The sequence below is a fragment of the Pyrus communis genome, chromosome 2 (genome assembly GCF_963583255.1).
Source record: "Pyrus communis chromosome 2, drPyrComm1.1, whole genome shotgun sequence".
Classification (NCBI taxonomy): Eukaryota; Viridiplantae; Streptophyta; class Magnoliopsida; order Rosales; family Rosaceae; genus Pyrus; species Pyrus communis.
In genome coordinates this window covers 34851239-34874408 of record NC_084804.1, presented here as the reverse complement: position 1 = coordinate 34874408, position 23170 = coordinate 34851239, and the positions used below count along the sequence as shown (strand labels likewise).

General features: G+C 37.8%; 1 protein-coding gene and 1 pseudogene across 1 annotated transcript; both read right to left on the bottom strand.

Annotated features, from left to right (window-relative positions):
* Positions 1-10968: 10968 nt before the first annotated feature.
* On the bottom strand, positions 10969-13756 carry LOC137725109 (disease resistance protein RPM1-like; annotated as a pseudogene).
* An 8107-nt stretch (positions 13757-21863) lies between these two features.
* On the bottom strand, positions 21864-22856 carry LOC137725108 (uncharacterized). The gene has a single exon (XM_068463702.1). The coding sequence runs from the start codon at positions 22854-22856 to the stop codon at positions 21864-21866; it is 993 nt and encodes a 330-aa protein (XP_068319803.1).
* Positions 22857-23170: the final 314 nt, after the last annotated feature.

Sequence of the window (23170 nt, the reverse complement as noted above, 5' to 3'; positions counted from 1 at the left end):
GAACATCAGAAGGACGAGTGCCACACCCCAAAAATAGTTTGTTAAAATCGGCCAATAAAGAACTCGACTCGTCCAACAACTACAGTAGGGATAAAACAATGTTGCTAGTCAAGTAGCATAACCTTGTGCGATTCCTCTGTAGAAAACAAGCCTGAATCGAATTGGTTTGTCGGCAAGATCAGAGTTGTACTCGAAGGATGAATGGTCGGAGCTAAAGATATTGAAGAGGTCAAGCTGAGAAGTAATACACATTAAGTACCAATGAATATTCAAAGCAAAGCATTTATTTCTTGCAGTGGCTGACGAGGTGACGAACACTACGCTAACAATTTGTCAATATATTATTACCTCAATATTGAGGTTATGGTCAGCGACTCAGCATGAACAACTTTCTTCCTCTTGGGCGGCAGTGCGAGGACATTACGGACCGGAGAGGACTTAGTAGTAAGTGCTGCACAAAAATTTGCATTTCCATTGTGTTTAGAGAGTAAAAATGCTCTACCGAACAAGAATCCGATGCTAAAAAGTAAAAAATAAAAAACAATACCCGTCTTTTAAATCTAAATATCCTTCTGCATTTCTCAAACGGACACTCCAAGCAACCTCTTTTTGTTATGTTTCAGTAATCATGTGTATTATGTATCTATCTAAAGAAAGAAATATCAAAATGAATTCCTGCCTCAATGCATAAACGGATTACACGAACACTGCTTTGAATAAGGACACTAAAGCCTGGTTTGGTACTGAGGTAATTCTGAAAAAAGCTGGTATCAAAAAAAGCTGGGAGCTGTTTTTGTGTTTGGTAAACATTCAGCTTCAGCTTTTTTTCACAGTTTTGGGTGAAAAAAAGCCAAAAACAAGAAGCTGCAAAACCCAGCTTTGAAAAACCGGCTTTTTTTCACATCTGTTTTACATAAAAGTTTACCAAATACTATAATACTGTTTTTTTTTTTCAAAAGCACTTTTACAAAAAAGTTTACCAAACACTCTACTGCTTTATTTCACAGCTGCTTATTCTCACAGCACAGCAGAAGTAGCTTTTTTTCAAAGCACAGCAATACCAAACTAGCCCTAAGTGTTCGGCCTGGTTTGTGCCTCGGACAACTCCCCCTGTGTGTTTGGTGAATTGAGTGATTAGCTTTAAAGATGCCTTTCTAGAGCCTTTGGTTTAGGCTTTTAGGCTTTCTATCAAAACTATGGAATGCTGAGCGTGCCACTGTTGGCCAAGACCATAGACTGTAGGCCATTCGGGCATGGCTGGGTTGGTTACTTGTGCCACAAGTAAAATGACTTCTTTTATCAAATGATTGTTTACAGAGGGGTTAAGTACATTTAAGGTACTTTTCTATGCCTTGAGACCAAGGACTTTTGATTGGTGTTATTTACCAAGTATTAATTAGTTCAAGATTGATTAGAAATGCCTTCATTTCATTAGATTCGATTGAGAAAGCATGAAATAGAAACAAAGTCAAGCTTTTAAGACAATAAATACATAGGTTCAGCCTATGGACTTTAAAGTGAGTACGAAGTAGAAAAAGAGTAACACTTAATGCATTACAGAATAATAAATGAGTTCGGGCACGTTCTAAACCTCGTTGGATTTAGAGTCTTGCCTATCAGGCACCTCTTATGGCCAGTTACAAAGGTTGGGCCATTTTCTAGGAGCGAGAGGGTCTCAGTTGTGGCTAGGACTTAAATCGATATTGCGAGGAGTCTGCAACAGAGCTATAACTAAGGGAATGATTGAGGATGCGCAAGAAGAATGTAGGGAGAATAACAGAGAGTTTAAGAGTTTTAGCAGAGTTTTGATTTGAGTGTCCTTGTTTTCGTGTTCTGTTGTAGCATTTACAGCACCTCCTCCCTTCTGGATTAAGGCCCCCTTGCTTGATGTGATAGGCAAGTGGTGGTTTCACACTTGACCCTAGGGATGCAACTTGGATTGGGCCAACCTAAACTTGCTGAACCCAACCCAATTTCAACCCATTCATTGATTGGGTTGAGTTGGGTTGATCATTTGCCCGTCCATCCCTAACCCAACCTAACCCGATTAACCAAACCCAATCTAACTAGATTGTAACCCATATCAATTAATGCTCATACTACATCTAAGTGGGCCAAGTCCAAAAATCAACTCCCTTACCCTTTATAATTACTTAAGCTTTTAGGGAATAAGAAGTTTTGATTAGTTAGCCCATATTCGTAGTCTCTAAAACCTAAAACTTTATAGTAGATTGTCCAACTCCAAAACCTAAATTCTTTATGTCTCGAAGCAATCGCTCATCAACTTCGATTAATTTATGAAATGAAATTTAGGAATTCTTGAAAACTAAGTTGTTACATGATTGAACTCGAAAAAGTTGGGCAACCCGAACCCAATTAAACCCGAGCCCAAATGAACACGAATGAAACCCAACCCGAACCCGAGCTTGAATTGTACAATTTGGATTAGGATTGGGTTGACCTTACAACCCACCTAACCAGCTTGAGTTGCACCCTTGACCCATGTGAAATTACGAGGTTTTACCCCTAAAATATGCTTTTCATTCTCTGAGTCTCTCCCTATAATCACCCCTATAACTGTAGGTTTGCCTCCCACTTTGCCACATCAGCTTGATATTTAACTATTCTCAGCCTTTCAGCCTTGACCGCCTAGCGCCTTCCTGAATCTTCGCACAGGCCTTGGCCTTCCTTTCCACATGCTGAATGCTTATTTTGGGTCCCAACACATACTCCTTTATGATTTGAAGATTTCCATAAGAGAAATATAACTAACAGGGACATATTTTCGAGATTAATCGGGGAATAACAATGGGAATTGTTATTAGCACTTCAAAATCTCATTTTACACTCCAAACTTTCTATATTAGGAAAGAAAAATACATTTGTGAGGAGTGTAGAATGAGATTTTTGGAGTACCAATAACACTTTTCATAACAGTAGAGCCTATAAGATACAGTGGAAAAGCTCGAACATAAGGTTCAATCTCAAAACTATCTTTATCAATGTTTTGAGGAACTACCTCAAAATCTTCCTAAGCCATTCTAATTTAGTGACACCAGCTCTCTTCGGCACACAACCATCACGACCTAATCATTTCGTACAAAGCTCCTTACCATTTGAATCCACACCAGTGACAGGATTACCATCTACTGGCAACCCTGTTATATACTGGACATCTTCTAAACTGAAAACAAGTTTATGACCATTAAAAACAAAAACATCTCTTCTACATCGTAGGATTCTACAAGTGCAGATAATAGGGGTAAATAATGGTTCACTGGAAAAAGTAGTGAGCTTGTATCGCATCAAAACCGGTGTCTTTAATTCTCTCTTGAACTCTTCTGTCAAGCTTTCATTCTTTCAAATTATTCAAGAGAACGACCACGCTGAGTAGGCTAAACTGCAGAAAAACAAAGTAGTGGAAAAGGCACCTAATTAACAGCGGAAATGGTGCAAGCAAGCAGGGTGCTTTTTCAAAACAGTAGGTTTCAAGTGTTTTTCTCTAAAAATATATTCTGATCAAGGGCTTGTATCTGAAAAAACCCCCCTTTTCAACAATCCATACATTTGCATGTGAAAGAGAAACAAAGCAGAAGAATAAAAGCAAAAAACACAAAATCCGGAGATGCATGCAGCCATACTTATGCAAACCCCAATAACGTTCAAGAAATTACAAATTAAAACCAAGCATGAAAGGATATACAAAACAGAATTTGTGAAAGGATTGGATTGGAAAGCCGGGGCAAAAGGAAAAGAAGAAAAACTTATGCCAAACCCACTATTTTCTCAAAACTGAATCAGTACCCAAAAGCTTTTCTTCTTGTCTTGGCTGTGAATTACAAGTTCTCCTTGGGAACTGAGAAGGCGCGCTCGATTGACGGGACACTTTTCTACTTATGTCATGGGGTATGAATAATGCTAGGGAGGCTAAATGTGCAGATAAAATTTTATTAACTAAATGACATGAAAATTGATGATTCGATTATTAATAAAATGTTGATTAACATACTTATTTTTTATTACTGACACATAATTTAGTTTGCAAATTTAGTCTACTTAGCATTACTCATAGGGTAGTGCTAGGATACTAAATGTGTGGACTAAATTTTGTAAACTAAATGACATAAAAATTTATGATGTGATTATTACTTAAGTGTTGATTAACCTGCTTATTTCTGATCGGTGACATATTATATAATTTTCAGATTTAGTCTAAAAATTTAGTCTCTCTAGCATTACTCTTACTCATATGTCATAAGAAGTTAGCTATATATTTCATCATGATTTTTTTAATATTTAACTAAGTTACATTTTTTTATTGAATGATTTTAGGGACACCACATTTTATAGACCACATCTAAATCCTCTCATTAGAAAAGGTAGAGTTCACAATACAAAGTGTAATGCTAGGGAGACTAAATTTGTACATTAAATTTTGTAAACAAAATGACATGGAAGTTGATAATTGGATTATTACGTAAATGTTGATTAACGTGCTTATTGCTTATTGGTGATATATTATTTAGTTTCCAAATTTTGTTTATAAATTTAGTTCTTCCTAACATTATCAGGTTTAGCACACAATGGTAAAGAAAATTTACTCACATTTAATTCCATATGGGCTTTAGATTTGCAAGGGCAGGCATTGAATGTCAGCAGGAGGTGACGTGGTTTGAGGAACCACCGAATTTCATAACTGATGTTCTCTTTGAGGATACCTCTACGTAATATGTATTTTTCTGTTTCTCTTGTAATTAAATTTTCAGGTTTTGATATGAAGGTTGGGAATTCTAGTTACCTTTCAGAAGTCACTGGAGTTTATACAGGCAGAAAACTTAAGTAATCATAGGATTTTTTTAACTTGGAATGCATAAATGAGAGCTAAAAGCAATCGTGGACCTACATTTACTTGAATGATATGCGCATATGATCCCAGCTCCAGTCATCAGAGAAGATGCATTGACACTTCAAAATTTGCTACGCTTGTCCTGTGAGGTTCCGTACGTTGTAGAATTATGAAAATTTCTGGGTCAAAGGTCATATTATATGTTCGTCCAGAGTCAATGATCCATGCCTGATCACGAATCATAGCTGAAAGTATTGACTGCATAGCCGTAGTTATTTGCCATTGGCGCTGTACGTTGTACCATCAGGTCGTCATTCATATATTCGGGGCTGTCTTTGGGGTCATTATGGTAGTAGGTCAGAGTCTTCGCAATTAGCAGATTCATCATTCTCGTCGAGGTCTTGGAAGGGACAACAAAGGAGTCGTTGCCACCATCTTCCAAGATCGGGCTCTTGGTGGTGTCGTCACACTCCCATATTTAGCAAGAAAAACAAATTGGCAAGGTGGGGGGGTATTTCGAGACATCGAGACCCTAGGATTTCTGGTCTGATACCATGTTAAATCTTAGAGAAACTTGTCAAAAAGATATCAGAAAAACTAAATTGGGGCAATTTTCTGTTATATATGATATTATTCTCGCTTTGAAAGTTATATAGAATGTACAGAGATTTGTATTGAAAGAAGGGCAATAAAACATAGTTAACCTAATTTGCAGTAGGAAACAAATATGTAATTACATCTAATTACACTACTCAAGCCAACACTATACATTCAAATTATACCCAAAATGTAATATTAACTAGTGCAATTTATGTACAAAAGTCTTAGCAGCTTCGATTCATAATTAAGAAGCATCTTCACACAAAGTGATCTTTGCACTGTACTTCTCTGGAACTTGATTCTGCAAAGGACATTTCAAGAAAAAACCAGAATGACAATCAAATAAAATCTCAATTCGTACATTATGTGGCTCACCAAACTGAAAATACAAGTATACAGCTAGCTTCCTGTGCTTGCGCATCATATAAATGACTTTTGCCATACTTGTAAATGAGCACAATATTCCAATAAGATGATAAAGTAATAACTTACTTTTTGGTGAAAATCCTATGGCAAGCTTTCAGAAGAACTCCGAGATGATGCATTCCATATATGGTTAGTTTTATGGATGTGTTGTACCTTTGGATGATCCACAGCTCGTTTGTGTAAGGACTCCATAAGTTTGGTTGGGACTGTTGGTATTTGACAGTTTACTAACTCAATACCAAAATATGTGGGTGATAAGTTTACAAACTCTATCACACCTCTTTCACTTTGCACTCTCAAATAAAATTGGACAAAGAAAGAAATAGAGAAAGGAGGGAAGCAACAAGCTTTGGCAAAACACTTGGACTTTGATATATGAAAAGAGAGTTTACAAACTCTATAGCTTACAAGCTTAAAATGAGAATGAGAAATGGGATTTGGATGGGATGATTTACAATGCTTGAGAACTTAGGTATTTATAGCAAACCAAATGATTAAACTAAGATTATTTATTACCACACAAAACACATTAATTGCACCTAATAATTTTTATTCAACCATACCTAACATTGCCTAACTTTCAATGCCTAACTTTGACATTGATTTTCAACAATGGCAACTTGTTTTGATTTGAATTTCCAACACACCTCCTCAAATCAAAACGCCTTCATTCCTAGCATTTCACGCAGTAGCCGGAATGTTTCAATTGGCAATGGCTTTGTGAAGATGTCTGCCACTTGTTCCTTGGTGTGACAGTAGACAAGTTCAATTGTCTTTTGCTTCACATGGTCCCTTAGAAAATGGAACCTGGTATCAATGTGCTTGCTCCTTCCATGTTGAACAGGATTCTTTGCAAGTTTGATTGCAGACACGTTATCTACGTGAATCACAGTCGATTCCACTTGTGGATGACACACTGACTTCAACAGATTTCTTAACCAAATTGCCTCACACACGGTTGAGGCTACAGCAACATACTCGGCTTCACATGATGACAAAGCAACAATTGATTGCTTCTTTGAAGTCCATGAGAAAGCTGTTGATCCTAGAAAAAACACATAGCCAGTTGTGCTTTTCCTTTCATCTTGGTCACCTCCCCAATCACTATCTGAATAACCAAATAATTTTGCATCTTCACCAAAATTATAAAATAGACCATAGTTTAGAGTACCTCTTATGTACCTCAAAATTCTCTTGGCCGCCAGCCAATGAGACTCCCTTGGTGTTTCCATGTATCGACTCACGAGTCCAACACCATAAACTATATCAGGTCTTGTGATTGTAAGGTACCTTAGGCTTCCAACGAGGCTTTTGTACACTGTTGAGTTTACAAACTCACCCTCTCCTCCTTTGGATAGCTTCAATCCAGTTGCGACTGGGGTATTGACAGTGTTGCATTTGTCCATATTGAACTTCTTCAATATGTCTCTCATGTACCTTTGTTGAGAGATGTAGATACCATCACTTTCTTGCTTCACTTCTATGCCAAGAAAGTATGACATTAATCCATTGTCAGTCATCTCGAATTCACTGAACATGGATTGCTTGAACTCATGGAACATTGCCTCATTGTTTCCTGTAAACAATAAATCATCTACATAGAGACAAATAATTAAGAACTCCCCTTTTTCACCATTCTTCATGTAAACTGAATGCTCGTATGGACATTTCTGAAATCCATTTTGGTGAAGGTAGTTGTCGATCCTTGAGTTCCAAGCTCGTGGTGCTTGCTTGAGGCCGTACAAAGCCTTCTTCAAACGATACACCTTATCTTCTTCTCCTTGTACTTGGAAGCCTTCCGGTTGTTCCACGTACACTTCTTCCTCAAGTACTCCATTAAGGAAGGCTGACTTGACATCTAGTTGATAAATTTTCCATTTATGATGTGCGGCAAGAGAGATTAGCAATCTTACCGTGTCAAGTCTCGCAACTGGAGCATAGACTTCATCATAGTCCACTCCATACTTCTGTTTGTAGCCCTTTGCTACAAGCCTTGATTTGTATCGATCCACACTCCCATCTGCAGTGCGTTTGATCTTGTAAACCCACTTGACACCAATAACCTTCTGATTTGGTGGGAGCTTTGTCAGCTCCCAAGTGTCATTCTTTTCGATGGCATGGATCTCTTCTTCCATGGCTTTCTTCCAACAATCTTCTTCCACAGCTTCATTGAATGAGAAAGGCTCGTGGTCTGCATACAAGCAGAAAAGGTTGGTTTCTTCTTCTTCTTCTTGTCCATAAATCTCTGTGAGACTCCTTAACCTCACTGGAGTTGAGGAGCTGCTTTCCTCACTAGATGTAGGACCACTCCTTGCAATTCTGTGCACTGGAGTTGTTGTGATTGTTTGAGCAGGCTGTTGCTCAATCGGTGGTACAACTTCTGGTTCTTCAAAATCAGTGGAGACGATCTTCTCTTTACTGACTTCTTTGTTGTTCCACATCCATGTCTCTTCCTCACTGAAGATGACATCTCTACTAACCACTAGTTTGCCAGTTAGTGGGTTGTAGAGCTTGTATGCCTTGGACTCTTCACTATAGCCCACAAACACACACTTCTCACCTCTATCATCAAGTTTCCTCCTCTTGGCTTCTGGAACTTGAGCATATGCAACACACCCAAAAATTCTTAGGTGTGTAACATTCGGCTTGTATCCACTCCAAGCCTCTTGTGGTGTCATCCTCTTGACACTCTTTGTTGGACATCGATTCAACAAATAAATTGAACAAGCTACAGCTTCTGCCCATAACTCTTTTGGCAAATTCTTCTCCTTAAGCATGGACCTTGTCATGTCAAGGATGGTTCGATTCTTTCTTTCGGCTATCCCATTTTGCTGTGGGGTATAGGCAGCAGTAAGTTGATGCCTAATTCCTTGCTCCTTGCAGTATGCTTGGAAAGCATTGGAGGTGTACTCTCCACCTCTATCTGATCTCACAGCCACAAGTTTGTGGTTACTTTCTGCCTCTGTGAGTGCCTTGAACTCCTTGAAAATTTTTAGGGCAGCTGACTTCTCCTTGAGAAAATAGACCCAAGTCTTTCTACTGAAATCATCAATGAAGGTAATAAAATACCTATTACCTCCATAAGACATGGGATCCAATGGACCACATATATCTGTGTGCACCAACTGCAGTGGTGCCTTTGCTCTCCATGTATCACCAACAGGGAATGATAGTCGTGCTTGCTTGCCAAGCACACAACCTTCACATACTTGGCGTGTGGCTTCAATCTGGGGTAGACCACGAACCATTCCTCCACTTGACAGCAACTTTAGGCCATTGAAATTAAGATGGCCAAATCGAAGATGCCATTTCCATGACTCATCTTCCATTACACCGATGTTGCAGCTTCCAATCTTTGTGTTCAAATTCAACGGAAACATCCGGTTCTTTGACATTCGAACACGTGCAATAAGCTTTCTCCTTGCATTCCTGAGAGTGAGAAGCATGTTCTCCATATGTATAATGTACCCTTTCTGGAGCAGTTGACCAATGCTCAGAATGTTGCTCTTCATACCTGGTATGTAGTAGGTATCGGAGATGTATTCTTCTCTTCCATCCTTCTGGATGATCTTGATCTTCCCTTTGCCTTCAACTGGCAACTTTGAGGAGTCACCAAGACTTACAGATCCATAGGCCCCTTCTTTGAGTTCGGCAAAAAACTCCTTCTTTCCACACATGTGATTGCTTGCACCAGAGTCCAAATACCAAACATTTTGTTGGCTACTGGAATCATGGTGTGCTAGTAAGACTGTAAGTTCTTCATCAGTATTTCCACTTGATTCTGCCATGTTGACATGCTCACCATTTTTATGTGAACATTCATTGGCATAATGTCCATATTGCTTACAGTTGTGACACTGGATATGCGCCTTTCCTCGAGTAGATCTCCACTCCTGAGACTGACCTTGATTTTGTGCATAGCCTCGACCTCTTCCTCGGGCTCGTCCTCGGCTACGGTTGGATGAGCTCCCACGACGTGAGTTCCACTGCCCACGACCTTTATTTGGTTTGTCAATATTCAACTTTGACTCCAAAGCTTGCTCTAGCGTTGTGGGGCTTGCATTCTTCTGAATGCGTTGCTCGTGAACTAGGAGGGATCCTAGTAGCTCTTCTGCGCTCATCACCTCCAAATCCTTGGATTCCTCAATGGCAGTCACCACATGCTCAAACTTAGATGTGAGTGACCGGAGTATCTTCTCCACAACTCGTACTTCATCGAGTCTCTCGCCATTTCTCCTCATCTGATTTACTATCACAATGAGCCTTGAGTGATAGTCGGAGATGCTCTCCCCTTCATTCATATGAGCAGTTTCAAAATCTGCTCGAAGTGATTGTAACCTCACTTTCTTGACTCGATCTACTCCTTTGTAGATTGTACTGAGTGTATCCCATACTTGCTTGCTCGTTGTTGCTTCTGCAACCTTCTCGAACGTTGAATCTTCCAAACCCTGGTATAGAAGATACAGCGCCTTTTGGTCCTTCTTTCGTAAGTCCTTGAGAGTGTTCCTTTGATCCGCAGTATATACGGCTTCTTGCTCGGCAGTGGGTACAACATACCCACTACTGACAACTTCCCATAGCTCCTGTGATCCAAACAATGCTTTGAATTGGATGCACCATCTTTCATAATTTTCTTTCTTCAATGTGGGAACTTGGAGTTGCACTAAGTTGGACGCCATAACTGCTGCACCTGCCAGAATGGTATTCTGGCTCTGATACCAATTGTTGGTATTTGACAGTTTACTAACTCAATACCAAAATATGTGGGTGATAAGTTTACAAACTCTATCACACCTCTTTCACTTTGCACTCTCAAATAAAATTGGACAAAGAAAGAAATAGAGAAAGGAGGGAAGCAACAAGCTTTGGCAAAACACTTGGACTTTGATATATGAAAAGAGAGTTTACAAACTCTATAGCTTACAAGCTTAAAATGAGAATGAGAAATGGGATTTGGATGGGATGATTTACAATGCTTGAGAACTTAGGTATTTATAGCAAACCAAATGATTAAACTAAGATTATTTATTACCACACAAAACACATTAATTGCACCTAATAATTTTTATTCAACCATACCTAACATTGCCTAACTTTCAATGCCTAACTTTGACATTGATTTTCAACAATGGCAACTTGTTTTGATTTGAATTTCCAACAGGGACAGATACCAATCTCAATGTTTCTAGATTAGTAAGGTATTGAAGACCATTTGGCAATGTCTCTAATTCCATGCAGTTGTGAAGTACTAAGAAGGCATCACACCTTGAATTATTATATTTTTCAACTTGGGAAGATTAAGCAACTCCAAATGCGTAAGCTTTGCAAAGCCCATTTAGAAACATAGCTCATTCCCAAGATAGGCATTAACAAGGATAAGCCTTCTCAAGCAAGGTAGTGCTTCCATGTGTGGTAGTACATCTTCTTCAAGTCTAGACCACCGCAGACTGATATCTGTGAGGTTCTTGAGAGAACCAAACCAACTTGGTACTGCTGCTAGTTTGCCACTCAAAAGAAGCCCTTGAAGGTGTGTTGGAGGACCTGGAGGAGAAGCAAGTGCCTTGATTCTAAGAAATTCTTGATCATTATTTACCAGTAGATACAAGTAGTAAAGGAGCTTCATCTTTTGAATTGAAGCACAGAGATCTATCTCATCACTTCCTTTTATATTTGTAATGCCAAGGCGAGTGAGTTGCGTCATGTTCTCGACAAGTTGAATAATGTCGCCATTTGATTCAATAAATGATAAAACTTGCAACTTCCTCAACATATAAATAGTTGAGGGGGCTCTAATCCCTTTAGCATATGTAAATTCCCAAGACACTCCACTTTATCGATACATAATTAGATGGCGTAGATTTACCAACTTTGCAATTTCGCTTGGAAGTGTTTATATCTCTGTGTCACTGATATCCAAGGTTTGGAGATTGAAAAGCTGTCCAATGGATTCATGAAGCTTTTTTATTGGAGTTCTACTCAAATTTAAATATCTTAAGTTGAATACATACATAAGATAGTTCGGAAGTTCTTCAATTTGTACATCCTCCAAATCCAGAATCCTTAACAATTTGAATTGAGAAAGGAATGTATTTGAAATAGACTGGGAGAATATGTCAGGGGCAAACACATGAAAGGAACAAAGTTGTGACATACCTTTGCATGAGTTAATTTCTTGTCGAATTATTTGAATAGACAAACGACGAGCTCCAATTTCTTCTTCCACTACTTCTCTCCCATCATACACAACACAAAACTTTTCTTTTTCTGATATGGACAAAACAAGCTCTCGCATAAGGTCATGCATCTTACACGCTTAGCGCATGGTTGGACACCTTACAACATGCTACGAAAATTGAGTTCCATAAGATAGCTCTCAGCAACTTCTTCTGGCATGACCCCTTTAACATGTTCAACGAATCCTTCAGCTATCCACAACCGAGTAATCCTTTCAGTAATCCTTTCTGTTCGAATCAAATAATCTTCTGGGAAAATGGAACAATATAGGAAGTAATGTTTTAGCCGATATGGCAAATCATTGAAACTGAGCAACAAGATTGTCTTCACCGGTTCTAGGAAATGGTCATCTATTAGATGCCAATTTAAGCTATTCCGAACTTTGTTCCACTCTGCAGCTGACTCCTTGGAAGACATAAGACCACCTAAAGCTACGATTGCAAGAGGTAGGCCTTTACATTTTCCCAAAAGTTCCCAAGTTGACAATTCAAGCTCTGGAGGACAACAGTTATTACTGTAAGTTGAGAATGCTTTCTTGTTGAAGAGCTCCCAAGCTTCATTACTTTCCAAGGGTTGAATTCGATGAACATGTGTTTCTAATCCAAAGGAATAACAGGCGATGTCTTCTTTTCTAGCAGTAAGCATTATTCGACTCCCAAGCTGTCTATTTGGAAGTGCAATCCTGATTTCCTTCAAAATTTTTACATCCCACACATCATCCAATACAACAAGATATCTTCTAGACTCCAAGTAGGTTACGATTATCTGTAGCAATTCTCTATAGCTCATTGAATACAAGTCTGTAGGGACCCATGCATGACAGCTGAAGTTTCTCTTTACACTTTCACTGGAGAAGATTTTTACAACTAGAGTTGTCTTCCCTGAACCCCCCATCCCAGCCACGGAAACAACGGTTTGTTGTTGCTCGCCATTCATCAGCCATTCTATCAGCAGTTGCTTCTTCCCTTCAATCCCCACAAGTTCGTCGTCCATGATAAAAAGAGAAGACTCCGCTTGGTTTTTCACCCATCTTTGAATTTCATCCGAACTTGCTCCTTCTATTCGATCAATACCATACCGCTGATTCCTCTCCGGAATGTCTTTGATGGTTTTTGTGATTTGCTATAACCTTTTAGCAATTTGACGCTTATACCAAACTTTCTTTGCAAGAAGAATAGTTTTGTGCAAGCGATTTGCATATCGACTTCTATACCAATGATACTTTGAAATGTGAAGAGTTTTGCTGAGCCACCTTGCAAATCGACCCCTATTCCAAAGATGCTTTGAAATGTGAATGGTTTTATGGAGCAACCTTGCGGATTGATCCCAACGCCAACTGTTTGGAAAGCGAATGGTTTTGTGGAGCAACCTTGCTAATTGGAGCCCGTTTTGCTGCTCGTACATGTGGTACATGAACTCATCGATCATATCTTCAACATCATAGGCCAAATCTCTGACGCTTGCAACCCATGCCTCCTCGCCTTCCGTGTGTGCTTTCTTGCCATCAGCATCCCTTAGAAAGGATTTCATGCTTATAAGCTCTTGCTTAATCTCATCAACTTGATTACGAACACCCACAATGCAGGATGCTTCGCTCTCAAGAATGCCTACTGTTTTGCCAATCAAGAGATCGATTGCAGCCGAGGCCATCGATCGCCCTTAGAATTTCAGTGTAAGAGAATCTAGGGAGAGGATTTGTGCAACTGATAAGAGTTGAAATCAGGACCAATATGGAAATCATGTAATAAGATTCCAGATTAAATTTACTGCATATCTACCACTATATTGGGAATCATTTTTCGCGACCGTTTCACCTTCTGATGCTGCATAAATTAAAGACATCTCAGAAAACATTTCTTGTTCATAAAAAATTACATTACGAATTAAATTTGACATGTGGGTGATTAAATATTTCTTGAGAATCTCTTTAGTTAGATATATGTGATGCGGTCCGTGTGAAAGAAATCTTTATGTAGTTATCATATTCATTTGTGCAAGTCTACTCCCTCCCAACTCCGAAGAATGCAATGCATGGAATCACCCGCATATATTCCCCTATTAAATTGATTTATATAAAAAAAGGAAACTGTTATTAGCACTTCAAAAATCTCATTCTACACTCCTCACAAGTTTATTTTTTTTTCTTTCTAATTATAGAAAGTTTGGAGTACCAAATAAGATTTTAGGAGTGCTAATAACAATTCCCTAAAAAAATGCTAAACTTACAGACTTAATATATTTTTCATACTATATTTGTACTTATTTTCAGATAAATATCAAGATGTTATAAATAGGTCAAAGTTAGAGAGATAACCTTTACTAGTGACAGAAGTGAAGCAGGTATAAAATATTACACTGTAACTATAGCACAAAAGGATGACAAATAAAGGAGGTAGGAATAGATAATAATGTTATTACTATTTTCTTTCTTTCTTTTTTCTATATTTGTTGATAGCAGTCGGAGTGCCCTATTTATAGAGTAACTCTGTACTATTACATGTTGAAAATTTACAACACACATTTTGAAAAATGATTTCCTTCGTTTCCAAGTCCACATATCAATACTGCCAATGTTTTCATTCATTTGCCAATGTTGCAAATCCAATCTGTGTGGATATTGAAAAAATCTACCAAGATTTTCAATATTATTGTGGGCATTCATTAACCCACTAGCATTTTCAACACAAGAAATAATTTTGGTTTTTTATATTTCATCATCTTCCGTTATACCTCCCATATATCAATGTCGTTTTCCGTCTAGTTTCTCTAGAAATGTTGTTACATACGTCGACGTGTCATGCACTCTGGACCCACAAAAACAATTATGTAGTGCCAAGTAGTTACAAGCTACTGATTTCAAGACTTTTTCAATATTCCTCTTTTCAACACACACCCTCAATATTGTTTTCTACAGTCTTCAAACTCCCTCTGCTGGCGTGTCATTTTGGTTCTTTCCGGTTAACTCCATCCACTCCTATTATTTTTAAGAGCTGATTTTGAAATTCATCCACAAACTTAAAAATTAAAGAATTTTTATCACAAATGGTCCTTGAGATTAGTCAAACTCATCATTTTGGTCCCTCACTTTCAAAATCAATCAATATCATTCCTAGCAGTCACTACCCCACATCAATTTGGTCATTCCATTAAGATTTCGTCAACTATTCCATTAGTTTGTACGTGAGACCCACAAATCCAATGAAATTGTGACATATGGATTTACACAAAATAAGAGTTTTTATTGCAAATGATCTTTGACATTGATCCAACTCTTCATTTTGGTCATTGAGTTTCAAAAATTGATAAATTTGGTCATTGACTTTCACTACACACATCAATTTAGTCATTCCGTTAGAATTTCATCCATATTTTTCGTTTGTGTGCTGATGTGGTCCCATTAATCCAATCATATGACTTCATGTGGATTAAGTACAAGAAACTATTTTTTTTAAGAGTAAACCAATGAATGAGTATTTTGCGCTGGCATTTTTCTCCCATCTCACAACCCCAAATTGAAAAAAAAAAAAAAATTCAATCTAAATTCGAGAAAATCGAATCCAAATTCAATTCAAATTTGATTGGATTATAACCGACTAGAGAGAATGAGAAGTGAGTTCAAGAGGCCAAATAGTTTAGTGGTGTCATAGTTCCTTCCTTTTCTTTTTGAGCATACCCTGATCAAAACGACGATGACTATTTTTTCTTTTAGTTTTGATTTTTTGTTTCTTATTTTACTTTTAGTTTTAAATCTTAAAAAAAGAAGTTTCTTGTAGTTAATCTACGTCACCATATGCTTGGATTAGTGAGACACAAATATTTACGAAACTTTAACATAAGGATTAAATTGACGTGCGGTATTGAAAGTCATGGACCAAATTTATCAATTTTTGAAACTTAGGAACCAAAATGAGGAGTTGAATCAAAGTCAGGGACCATTTGTGATAAAAACCCAAAATTAAATAAAATAAGGAAAATTTGGAGGGGAAATTTCCTGACCAATGAGTTATGAGTTATGACTCAGTCAGTCGTAGGTGGTAACCACGATCTAATTAGAGACTCAAAACATGAGTTAGCAATTTCTCTATCCAAGACATTTATTTTGTGTTTCAGTTTTGTCATGTCAACGAGCTAATTTCAGTTACCGTTTAGAAATTACAAGAGTTTATTATTGGATTGTATACGTGCTGGCAAATAAGAAGAGATGAGTGTTTGCATCTTCTCATGGGAAAGACTGGTGAAATCTTTAGCACTCGTAAGAATTGATTCTGCAAAACAAATACGGTAATCAAATTTTCTGTGGTTCGAAACTCCAACGTGGAAGGATGTACTTCCTTATTGACGGACAAGAAATGTACAATGCAAGGTTTTACCTAGGGAGAGTGGATGAGAATAATATCCTTTCTAATATTGACGATCAGTATGTTAATTTCATGAAAACCAGTCTAACGACGAAAACTTAAATTCCTTCTGCGGTGGAAAGAATACTAGCTAGGATAAACTTTCATAAGACAGGCCTGTTGAGGTTTCGGAGTAATGGTCGATTCTTGTGATATGTTGCTCCTTTGAAAGATTCAGGCGTCCTTCTTGTATGGACTCTGTATGTTCGTTGATTCTCATTTGATTTATTTAATCCAATGACGCAAAATAAACAGAAATTTGTAGAGAGAAAAAAGAGTGTAAGTCACTTCCCAAGGGAAATGCTAAGAAGACTCTCTGAAGATGCATTTTCTGCTTTTAGTTGAGAGATTTGTTTAGCTAACAAGACAGGCACACTTCGAATTCAACCTTGAAGTTGAGCATCAGCAACACTGTAGATATGCATGAGCTCTTACGAGGCAATGCAATCAAGCATTTCGATAGTGTTGGCAGGGCGGAGGTCGGCTGTATTGGAAGCTGAGGAGAACTTATGTACACTTGGTGGCATTTCCTGCTCCCCTATCTTGTTATGTATATACAAAGCATGATCAAACTTTGAAAGCCAATATTAATTTCGTACGGTGAAATGTATTGCCAGCTGAAGTGATTAGAAATTCAGTTTCAGTTTCATATGATATGGAGAATTTGAAGTGAAAACTCATTAATTGCTTTACCCTTCAAAAACCTGATCTGGTTCGGACAAGAAATTTTAGGGACCAAGAGTTTTCGTTCGTGAATGCAACATCGTCGCATGGTGTTATGAACATGAATTGTAAATGTGGTAATGACGAGTTTGTGATTAGAGCACAATATTAAGAAATATACATTGAAATAAATATTGTATATACACAATCCTTGCGTTGTGGTGAACTGTACTCTTGGGCACAATCTGGCATGTCCGCTTCTAAAATGAGATAGATTGAATCCCAGTAGAAGCTTCCCTACAACTGTCTGATCTTGATTCTCGGCGGCGCTGATCACGATCATATCATAGCCAGAGCAGCCTTGGATATGATGATGAATGAGTAACAACGATAGTTTAAGTTCAGCTGAGACTTAACTCGTCAATTATGGAGTCCGAGATGGGTCTCACAGCTATATCTTCTTAATTCTCTTCTTCTTTAGAGAACAACGTACATGACACGAATACATTGTTAGTTTCCATAATAGTAAAATAACGATTTATGCATATCTACCCGGCAAGTCCTCTTGACTTCAAACAGCTTCTTGAGTCTCAAAATTTGAGGCTCCACATTTAGTTATTGTGAATAATCGAAATAAAATTTTTCTCTGTTAATTTGATTTATTGGTAAACACTAAACAGGGGAAGAACCCCAAACAAACTAAACAAAGTCGTCGATACCAATTAGAGACCCTTAAAACAATATGAATTAAGCTAGATCAAACACAACCAGGAGATCATTAAATTAGCAAATTGCTATGCTGATGCATGGACATGGGGGAAGACCAACGTATCCCGTATCTGACACATAGGGATCGGATACTTGGGGAGATACGTACGGATACGCGACCGAGACGTATCCAAGTCAACAGATATGTTGTTGACTGATGGGATACGCGTATCTTACTGTTGAGATACGAGTATCCTACTTTTCGGATACGTTTCAAACTATAATCAGAGGATAATCACACAAAAAAATCAATATAATTACACTTAATCCGCACATAATCGTGATAATTGACAGTTGATTGAGATTAGCTGAACCGAAACGATTCTTTGACCAAAAATCGAAATGATTTCGTGTATAAAATTCGGATCTACCTGTTTTTCCTTACTCGAACCTCAAAACTGTCATCGGCAACTGCTCCTATCGTCTCCGTTTGCAAGTGCTGCATCGTATCTTATGCATATGCTAGTGACAGCTGGTAGCTGGGTTTCGAATTCTATGTTTTCCTGAAGCTTTCTTTTTCATTTTGTTAATAATATTGATGCTTTTCTGCTCTGATGCCTCAACTTCACTTATTAGAGCCCCCTGTTGCTTTTTTGAAGCCAAACGAAAGGCTTCTTTTGCTTTTCTGTTTGCATATTATAATAATATTTTTGTTAGTGGCCTAGAATAATTTAGATTATAATATATTTATACATGCTTTTATGTTGCTTTGTTGATCTCTTAGTGTAAATTTGATTAGTGACATTTTATGCGACTATTTTAGATTGATTCTTACGATTTACATGTTGGTAATTTACGAAAATGAACCATCCTGTTAATCATGCAAATGCTAATGTCAACCTAGTTGAAAATGTTGAAAATGATTATGGTACACTGTGTAAGTATGTTAAAAAGCTCAGAAGAGTGGAAAATGGAAGAGGAGGTACTATGTTTTAATGCAACTATTGTCAAAAGATTTTCAGAGGATCCTACTCTAAGGTCAAGTTTTATTTGTTAAAAATGTTTGGAAATGAGATCATCTCTTGCAACAAGGTTACTGATGAAGCTCTTGCAGAAATGAAAAAGCTAGTTCGAGAATGAGGGACTCTTTCCTTTATTTTTAAAGTCGTTTGGGTGTTTTTTTAGTTTTTCAGGTTTGAAGACTAATTTAGTTGTTTAGTGAATTATCTTTTTAAATGTTTGAAGTTTATCTAAATAAATTTGAACTTGAATAGTATATTTGAATGCTTATTTTATAATATTTAGATATATTTATTTATTTATATTATTTTTAATAGCCTATCCTTGCCGTATCGTGTCTTCATTTTTAAAAATTTTACGTATCCTCGTGTCGTGTTGTATCGTATCCGCGTATCCGTGTCCGTGTCCATGCATCACCTCAAATTATAACTCCAGTTAGCGAGACAATTTGTAAATGGGAATGAGGATCATCAAACTTCCTCAAAACCGTGTGCTCGAGTTATCCACATACGTTTTACAGGTATCTCAACAAACTAGTCCTGAAGTCGAACCAAGATGATTCGCATTGCTCAACCAACATCTTGGCTGCCTGCTTCTTGGACCGAACGTCAGCTGCTTGAGGAATCATGGAAGCCAACTTCTACTTTGCTGTTAAGTCTTTCTAAGGAAGGCACCAAGAACTCCATCCATTTCATCGCATTTCTCAAGCGCTGAGTCTAGGATTGCTCTAACTATCTTCACGACAGCCACACGAGAGCATTCTTTTAGGGAAGGAAGTTTAACAACTTGTTCATCCAAGAATTCCTGAAAAGAAGATAACCCTGAAAGCGTTTCAATATCTTTATGCACTTGAAGAAAGGCAGCACCACTGCTTGGAAGGATACCCCTAAAGGCTGTCAAACTAGTCTTCAAATGATCAGATGGGAACACACCGGCTAACAAAAAACCTTTGAAAAAAGAAGAAAACCTTCTTGTGCTTCAGAGTTACTTAAAGCATCAAAACCAGGACTAAGGATTCCTTGGGTAGTTTCCTTCGCAGAACTTGCAGTCATAGTTTGTTGAACATCAGAAGAACGAGAGCCAGACCCCAAAAGTATAGTTTGGTAAAATCGATCAACAAAGAACTCAGTTGATCTGCATTTCGAAAACGGACACTCCAAGCTACCTCTTTTTGTTAATAGTATGTTTCGGTAATCGTGTGTATTATGATGGGTTCCACCATATAAGCGCAAATCTTGTCCTTCACTGATGTGGAACAACTCTCAACACGTCCCTGCACGTATGGTCGATTTTCAAGCTTACACGTGGAAAACAAGTGGGTGACGCGAAACGCTCGCGTGTGGCCGTTTGGCTTCACACGAGGACAACCTGCTCTGATACCATGATGAAATTGAGATTCCACCATAAAACTAATTGGCAATATGAGGAGTAACCTAATACCATGTAAGCCCATAACAAATCTTGTCCCTCATCGATATGGGACAACTCTCAACATATTATGTATCCATCTCAAGAAACAAATATCAAAATAAATCCCTGCCACAATGCATAAACTGATGCCACAAACACAGCTTAGAATAAAAACGCTGAGAACCAGCTTACTCCTATTACTTTAACTTCATTAAGCAGTCAGATTTACTACACATTTCATGAGCAAGACACAAAAGTGTAAGATTAAGGCTCTTACAAGTCATATTTTTCAAAGAAAAACATACCTATGCATAAACATCCAACAAAAACCCGAAACGACGGGGGATCAGGCCGCCAGAGATGTGGGTAAGGTCGACGTAGGAGAGGTTGGAGGAGAGGATGGGGTGGGCAGCTCTACCATGGCATAGGCAAGGAGAAGAAGAAGAGAGGTGTTTGGTTATACATTCGAAGTGAAAATTGGTGTTGGGATTACAATAGTTCGGAAAAATATTAAATCAACAAGTGTTTTAATACTATTGGGCCACATAATATGGTCAGCAAATTGGGCCACGACATTCTAAAAGTGTTCTTACACACCCATTATTTTGACTTGATATGGCCTAACAGTGTTTAGTAATTTACACACCCCATTTTATTATTATGCACTCTTTTTTTTTATATATGTTGGCTGATTCTCTTTTAATAAATCATTGCTTGCAAGTTCAGGTGGTATTTATGTAAAATAATGTTTTTACACACCATAATATATAAAAAAGAGTTCATTTTTACACACCCATTATAATACTATTGGGCCACATAATATAGTCAGCAAATTGAAACCAAATGGATTAGGCTTTAGATTACTTGGATGTTGATGAAGTTTTTATGGGGTTTCCTTCGAGATCTTCTCCTTCTTGTAAAGACACTTCGTACTGATAACATGTTGTAAAACTAACTTTGAGAGTGGGTGGGAGAGAGAAAGGGCTCATGTGTATAAGAGTTATATCTTCTTTCCCTGACCTTATACCTTTATTTATACTAATCATGATAAATTTTCTTGCCTTACAAGTAACACAAAGCTTATAAGGATTTGATCTTCAAATCCCATTGAAACTCTACTATAAGTTCACCAAATTCATACACTTTGAGTAAATTTTGCTTATATAGGCCTATAAGATGCAGTATCAATAAAATATAGGGACCCGACCTAAAGCATCCACTTCCAAATTTCCGATGTCATTACCAACGTTCCCAAACAAAAAAAAAAAAAAAAAAAAAAAAAAAAAAAATGGAAAAAGAAAAAGAAAGAAAAGCATGCATAATCCCATCGATATCAACAGCTACGTGATGCATCAGCATTACCCACAAAATTAAGGTGCAAAAATTTAAAAGAAAAGGTCAAGAACTTCAACATCATGTGCAAAGGAATAGAAAAAACTAGCTTTATAAATACATAAACCACAAAATATATTTAAATCCTACCTAATGATCAAGGCAGGTAGGTCTGTATTACAGAAATTAATTAATATTATTACCGAACTTTACTTGGTCAAACATAATTAAACTTGCTCAAGCTGAACATCCTTAGATCTGAGAGGCACATAATCTCCCAGATAGACCTCAAGGTGATCAGATAACGCCGATTTGTCGATGTTTTCATGGTGGTACGACTTGCAAACGAAATAGAGCACAGTTTGGATTACAAGACCAAACAAAATCAACTTGAAAAGCAACAACAAGCATATAACTCCATAAGCTACTCTGTCAATCACACCAAATGACCTTCCTCGCACAACTAGTTGTTGAAACCCAAATTGTAGGAGGGCGGCCAAAACGTTGAGCTTAAAGAATATGATAGAAGCCACCCACATATTTCCTTTTAGTAGTGCCTTGCTCTTCGCCATGGCTTTGATCCCCCTTGCTTCTTCAAGAACTGAGACCACGCTAGCCAGCTGCCAGATTAGGGTTAAGTAAACAAATCCTATGAAGTAAACAATGAGTAGAAAAAACCCAATTATAACACCGGCATCACTGTTGCCCATCGAAAGTAACCAAATAATTAGGACTAGGAAAGCCACTATATTGTAGCAAAAGAAAGCCAAGAAAGTGCACAGGAACGTGACCATGACTCGCTTCCAAACTTTTGGGACGACGCTCATCACCTTCTTGAATGTGATTTCTTTCGCCGTGTATATACACGCGATCGTGTATACAACGGCAGAGGTGGAGAGGAGGCCGAAGATGAGCAAGAAGGTGAAGTATGCAGCTTTGAAAAGCCAAAAGGTTGCCCACTCGGAGGATATGACATCTGATATTTTTTCATACCTTGGATTGTTGGTGCTTGTTCCATCAAGGGCTATTTCGTTCCTGATGATCTTTGAGAGAAGGATGTTTGAGAGTTCTAATTGCGCCAAGAATATGAAGCTCAGAGGGAGGATCAAGGCTAAGGTGATTTGGCTGAAGATTTTTCTCCATGAAAACACAATTTTGTAGGCTTCTTTGTAGATGCCAAAAATCCCAAGAAATTGTAATTCATCTTGTTCTCTATCCATGTTGGCTTTTTTCTTGAATAGGTTTTTGATTCAGGGAGAGAAATGTTTGGGGAAAGAGAAAATATGAATAATTGGTGGGGAAGAAAGGGTTTTGGAAAATGTATATTGAAAAGTAGGTTGGACATTATTATACAAGATTACCCTTGCGTTTCCAAGAAACTAGCTAAGTCAACGTCAATATTGGGTGGTTGGTTGCCATAACTTATGTAATAATATCCTAAACCAAAATAAGGTCGATAACTTTGTTCCTGTTTTATACCCAAAAGTCAAGGTTTATTCAGATTTACGAACAATGGAAAGAAACTAGAGTGTGA